General features: G+C 44.7%; 1 protein-coding gene across 2 annotated transcripts in view; it reads right to left on the bottom strand.

Annotated features, from left to right (window-relative positions):
• Positions 1-918: 918 nt before the first annotated feature.
• Positions 919-6,961, bottom strand: part of unm_sa1614 (un-named sa1614) — a 71,558-nt gene continuing 65,515 nt past the window's right edge. For both annotated transcript variants that reach the window (XM_062546000.1, XM_062546001.1), the window contains 3 exons: positions 5,709-5,962; positions 4,943-5,065; positions 919-3,258 (listed from right to left, as the gene is read on the bottom strand). In XM_062546000.1, coding sequence (XP_062401984.1) covers positions 3,184-3,258; positions 4,943-5,065; positions 5,709-5,962 — 452 coding nt within the window. In that variant the 3' untranslated portion in view covers positions 919-3,183. The remainder of the gene's footprint in view (positions 3,259-4,942; positions 5,066-5,708; positions 5,963-6,961) is intronic.

Genomic DNA, 6,961 nt, shown 5'->3' with positions numbered 1-6,961 from the left:
TTGTAAAAACTATTTTTATATGTTTAGGTTATCGAATTCTAGATGGTACAAGGCCTGGAGCTTGTGCTGTCCACATACTGTATGTGTGTAATGGGGAACGTGTGGTGGGATTGCCTTACTTTCATCAGACATGCCTGGGATGCCTGCCATGCCATGGCCGTCCATACTGTTGACTATTAGTGCCTTAAAGACTTAAAGCCAATGGAAAGGAGTTAAAAGGGCATTTATTTAATTTTTTTTAAAGCTCAGCCCTAAAGTGATTCATGTAGACCAAAAAAAAGCAGTGCATGACAGCTGATAACGAGACCACTAAACCCAATGCTGGCGGGCATCAGTTACTGCTCGTCATCACCTAGTCCAGATTTGGAAGTCATTTAGGGTCCTCATTTGGGTGCTGGGTTAAGTGCAAACTGTCTTAAGTCTAGCCAAAGCTAATTTAATACTGCAACTAAGCAAAATCAGTTTGCTCATTTAAAACCATAGGTCAGAACTAATGCTTACACTTTGAGGGGCAGATCAATGCTCCCACTTTGCTTGTTGTTGACAGACGTTGCACTTTGCCCAACATGATCTACATGAGGGCCCCTGGACTTCAAATACCAGTGGGGATTAATCGGAATTTATGATGTCAAATGTCTTGATTAAATCCCCTCAATAAACAAACGAGGACTGTGAAACACCATGAAACTTGATACAGTTGAGAATGTCTTTTTCGTAAAAGTCAATTTTTTTTTTATTTCGTGTGTTTTATATATATATATACATATCGTTACAACACCAATGTTCGCCTTTTTCGTTTGAAAATTCTGAAACAATGATGTTTTTTAATGCCTCAAAATAAGATTTGATAAATTAATCTTATATTTTTCAGTAGCCATAGTTGTGTAGATTTTAACAAAATCTGGTTTGGTTCTTACCAGAGTTTTTACCTCCTGAAATATCTGATTTTGTTTATCACGCTCGGAGATTAGTGCTGGCTTTTCGTCACACTGTACATCAACGGTTAGACCCAGAATTCTCGTGGCAAATCAAAATTCCACTGGAGCGGTTTTTGTACACGCAGCCTTACAACACTGTTTAGCTAATTTAGGTACACTTATGGTGTGGGTGCTTGCATTTTTTTACAAATCCGCCATCTTAATTAATATTAAGCGACACATACACACGTAAGAGGCCAATGATAGGTGTTGTTCCGATATATATTTGTTGTTGTTGTTTTTGTTTGTTTGTATGTTTGTTTAATATGAATGTAAATTGTCATATATTGCTTTATATCAATCACCTCTCAACATCAATTCACAATGACCAATGTAGTCAAGGTCAAAACAAATATTTGTTGTTCATGTCACTTTTAATAAGTGTGATAATATAATCCATATTAAAATATTCTGACAGACAAAAAAAAGTGCCTATTCAAAACAGAAAACAAAAAACGAAAACACAATTTTGTGAAATTTACACTTACAAAGGGTACCGGGTACAGAATGTCAAGTCATGAAAAGAAAGAGACCATGTAAACTGTCTAATCATAAGATACAGGCTAAAATGCTAGAACATCTGGCTCAAGTACATTTCGTCACTGGTTTAATAAAATAAAACTGCGTCCATATTCTCCATCCAATAATTTAGAAAATAGCAAATAATGGTCATGTTCATTCTTCATTTACAATATATATAGATTACAGCAATTAATCACAGACCAGGACATCTTCTACCCATTCCTGGAGTGCTATTGTGCAAGGAAGTAGAAAAATAATATCACATGTCCAACAGGCTTCATGCCTGCAGACATGTGAACACTCACATGAGTGAAGGTGTTGTGTGTTAGGGGCACAATTCAAGTATCATTAAAGGAAACCGGTCACCAAAACAAAAAAGAAAAACAGCCAAACAGACTCAGTTTCCTTGCCACGGGCTAACAATGATAGGAACTGTGAACACAGGGAAGCTGAGGAGGACACCGCAAACAAAAGAATTTGAACTGCAGAGACCTTGGCAAAAAATAACTCTAAAATAGAAGAGAAACTTTAAATCTTTCTGTTCCTGTTTTACAAGCACACCCTCCTATACTAACTGATATGGGAGTTTGCGTGCATGTATCTGAGTTTATTGATACTGACACTGTTGATGTTTTTGTGTTTTCACCGGCACTGTCCATGATCACACTGTGGTTCCTGTGTAATAAAGAGACCTATCCCTATCCCAGTGGTGTCTGTGTGCTATCTACATAGCTTAGAGCCTATTTAGATCCACTCAAAATGAGTTGTCTTTAGGTAGTACATACTTAATACTTAATGACGGCAATGCCCTAGTTGTGTTAGACAGTGTTAATACTGTAGATGTAATTTGAGTTGGTGGAAGGCTCTAGGTTTTGGTTAGAAATATAATGTAAAGGAATGCAATGCAATGTGTAACATGAACTTCCGTGAAGTACAGGGGATTCTTTGTTATCTACTTCCTTAAGTGCAGTGAGGATACGGAATGTAAAACAAGACCAACAAGCAAAGACAAACATTCTCGGCTGACACAGGTGTAACTGTGTGCTCATCATTTTGGCTTGATTCAGTCCAAGTCCACCACGTCCTAGAATGCACATTTACTTTTTAAAATCTTCAATCTACACATTTACATTTCAAGAAGGATGACACAGACTTTCACTTTCTCACACTATAACAACAGAAAATAAATATATATATGTATATATATATTATTTCTCCACTCTATTTTATAACATTCACATGGAGCACACTTCTAACGTGTAAACACGTTTTGGACTTCTTGTAGTGATCATCACACACTCTTTTCACATTTTTTTGTTATTGTTCTCGGAAAACACCATCAGCTGCATTGACAACGCCGTGATGTGTATGCAAGCACTGGTTTCCACACAGACTGGCTGGCGGACACTTCGCTTCAAGTAACTGTTGAAATGCTCTCAGGGCTGCCGAGAGGCCTCCCGTAGGGTTCCCGTATCGGCTCGGCTCATCTTCCCGGAGCACCACCTGGAAAGGGGGGGGGGGGGGGGACTGTGGCGTGTAGCGGCTTTTGTTCCGCTGTCCTTTCAGCGGCCCCGGGAGCCCCGGGCGCATGGAGGCTCCCCTGTGTCCGTTCCCAGGGAAGCGGTGCCAGCCGAGGGCAGTCGTCGTCGTCGTCTGTCCTCCTCCTCCTCCTCCAGGCCGTGCGTCACTCAGCCAGAGAGGAGACAAAAGAAGCGGGAAAGAGCCCTCTCTTGTTGGGCTGGCCCTCCACATAGCCGTGCTGACAGAGGGGAGAGAGGGAGAGAGAGAGAGAGAGAAAAGAAAGAAAGAGAGACAGAGACACAAGGGAGTCGGTGAAGCTGAGGCCAGACGGTGCAGACAGATTGGGTCAGACAGAGTCAAATACTAGGATAGGGTCTCTCTCTCTTACACACACGCACACACACACACAACGGTGATGCAAGTTGTAGGTGCATTGTGCAAAAGCTGATGGTAAGGATTTGATAACACGCACGCAAACACACACACACACACACACTCACACCCAAGTACAGTTCTGAGTAAACCACGACGGTACACACATATCAAAAACCTTTCTGGTCACAAAGCCACACACAGTATACCACCCTTATTTTCTATTCTCACTCAGCAGTTCAGCTCCCACCCTCTACATGCGTGCTAAAAGTGGCACTCCTTTCCTGGGCAGTCGAGACGTTCCCACCCTTCCTGTGAAGGCGCCCCCCCCCCCCCTCCCCCTCTCTTCCTGCAACCTCCCTCCCTCCCCAACCCACTGTGCGCTCACAGCTCTGTAGTTCCCCAAGCAGGCAAAGTGGACTGGAGGACAAGACAGAAAGCCCTCCTGATCAGTGCTTCAGGGATATCGATAATGTGATACATTGTCAGCTAGGCCTACTCGTTGCTGATAGGATAGGTAGAAATACAACATCAAGAAACTGAAAGCATTAAGAGAGACGTCTTTAAAAAAAAGTTGATTTTAAAGTTTAAAAGTTAGAGATAATAATGCTTAGAGATAATAATCTCTCTGTGGCCTCGAACAGTAATTTGAGTTGCACAATCCGTAGGAGTAGAGAGGTGCACGAGAGCGGTTGCAGGGCGCTCATGCAGACGCCTCCGTCCGGAAGAGAACTGCAGACAGACAGGCGCACAGCTGCCCACATATTCCATTCACCACACTGCAACTGCTACCGTTTCCACTTCTGCCTCTACAAGCTGTGTGTGTGTGTGTGTGTGTGTGTGTGTGTGTGTCAGAGAAAAAGACAGAGAGAGACACAGACAGACAGAGAGAGAGAGAGACCAATAGAAATAGATAGATAGAAAGACAGAGAGAAGAAAGAAACTGAAACAGGGAGCCCAGGTTTGTGTGAGTAGATGTATTTGTATGTGTGTGTGTGTGTGTGTTTATGTTTATGCATGCGTCAAGACAGATATCCTGTGTGTATCGTGTGTGTGTGTGTGTGTGTGTGTGTGTGTGTGTGTGTGTGTGTGTGTGTGTGTGTGTGTGTTTGTGCATCTCTCTCTCACTCACTCTCTCTCTACAAAAGAAAACGGGAAGTGTAACTTAGCATAGGGACAGGCAAGAGAGCCCAAGGATCCATGGGGAGGTTGTGTGTGTGTCTAGAAATGTGACTAAATAATTTTAGAAAGATCAGCTAGCCTCCCTACCCATAACAACAGCAGAGCTCAAATAGCCCCCAGAGTGACCTCAATACGTTGCATTCGGACAGACAGACGGCTCAGGGAGTACCAGGCAGCATCTGAGCCACAGCTCTGGAGTGACCTGGAGAGGGACAGCACTAAGCTCTCGGACTTTAATGCCATTACTTACAATAGTGCACTACTACAACAGTGATCTCATCCATCTATTACTTCTGGCCACGCGATGCATTCCAACAAGGACATTCTCTCAGTGCCTATCCACCAGTCTGCTTTGGCTCGGTACCTACCCACCAATCAGCGTCCTCCTCTGCCAGCACCACAATGACTTCGCCCTCGTGGAAGGTGAGCTCGTCGTGGTGGTCAGCCACACAGTCGTAGATGGCCTTCACACGCCGCAACTTTGGCTTCATCTGTCAAAGACACACCCACATCCCCATATACACACACACACACACACACACACACACACCAGGGTCACATTACGTACACAACCAGTCTATTCAAGCCTACCCTCATAATTAGGTCACATTTACTCTTTTGACAAACGGCAAAGATATATAAGTGCCATGCTTCCCTCACAGCAGTTTTGGCTTCATCAGTCAAAGACACACACACACACACACACACACACACACACACATACATACACCACACAGGTCACATTATGGCAGAGACAATAGTCTATTCACAGCTCATGTTTACATTGAAAATATCAAAGGAGTTTGAGCAAAGGTGTGCGGTGTAGCGTGGTGATTTCAACAGTTCAGTAACAGTGATACACTTGTCACACTGGAATATCTTGCGGAATTACTGAGGTTTTTAAAGGTATGTGTCAACACTGTGTTACTATGTGAAGTTGGAGGAGATACGCTGTGGTCTCTAAGGAAATAGTTACAAATAAATTTGCTCCTTTTCCATCTAAACCAGATCTGGTGGGATGATTTACCCAGCAATGAGGAAGTGAGACAAGGGTGTGTGTGTGTGTGTGTGTGTGTGTGTGTGTGTGTGTGTGTGTGTGTGCGCATCGGCTTGGGTGGTAATAGGGTCACACACCAGCGATCTCCGCGGCATCGGATGTGGCGTGTTGCCGTGGTGACACGAGGACGAAGACGAGGAGGAGCCGTTGGACTCCAGGCTGAAGGAGCGGGGGGTGGTGGGGGAGAGCGGGGGGCCGTGGCCCAGGCCTCCTCCTCCTCCTCCTCCTCCTCCTCCGCCACTGCTGCTGCCGCTGGCCGAGTGGTGGAGCGGAGTCTGGTAGAGCAGGTGGGACGAGGAGACGCCCCCGCTGTCGCCATCTGGTCGATAGCCTGCAGCAGAGGAACACAACACACACACGCACACACGCACACACACACACACACACACACACACACACACACACACACACACACACACACACACACACACACACACACACACACACACACACACACACACACACACACACACACACACACACACACACACACACACACACACACACAATTAGCATTTATCTGGGTTAGGGAATTGTGTGCATTAATGTTTACTGCCACTTGCAGCTCCGGTATCATTCTATTTGCACAGAGCACCTAGGTCAATACATCCACGGATCAATATTGACACAACAGAGTCACATTCAAACATATTCAAACAGACTAAATGCCACTGTGCCTGGATCTCACGCAATAGAACATATGTTCATCTCTGTGGCATCCTCATCTGCCCTCTACAGTAGTACTGAGTCTGGATCAGGCCCAGGTGATGTCTAGGTCCGATAACGCGGACATACAGCACACCTGCGTAACATCTAGATTATGTCCAGATCCCTGTGTACGTCTGAAAGGGGCCCAAGTTGTCTGCTCAGTTTTCAGTTCAGTTTTCTCTCTGATGTCGCAATGGCAGACTTCCTCCAGTAACGAGACACACACATGCTGGCTCTGCTTTCTATTGTCCTGCTGTGTGGCCAAACACCCTATATTGCCAAAAGTATTCGCTCACTGGCCTTGACTCATATGAAGTTCAGTCACATCCCATCCTTAATCCATAGAGTTTATGATGAAATGGGTCCACTATTTGCCGCTATAACAGCTTCAACTCTTCTGGGAAAACCTTTCCACAAGGTTCAGGACTGTGTTTATGGGATTTTTTGACCATTCTTTCAGAAGCGCATTTGTGAGGTCACACACTGATGACACCTATTGGGTCGAGGGTCAGGACTCCGTGCAGGCCAGTCAAGTTCGTCCACACCAAACTCTGTCATCCATGCCTTTATGGACCTTGCTTTGAGCACTGGTGTGCAGTCATGTTGGAACAGGACGTGGCCA

Source organism: Sardina pilchardus, chromosome 9, assembly GCF_963854185.1.
Source record: "Sardina pilchardus chromosome 9, fSarPil1.1, whole genome shotgun sequence".
In the NCBI taxonomy this organism is placed as follows: Eukaryota; Metazoa; Chordata; class Actinopteri; order Clupeiformes; family Clupeidae; genus Sardina; species Sardina pilchardus.
Note: the sequence above shows the minus strand (reverse complement) of the source record. Positions and strands in the feature narration are given on the sequence as shown.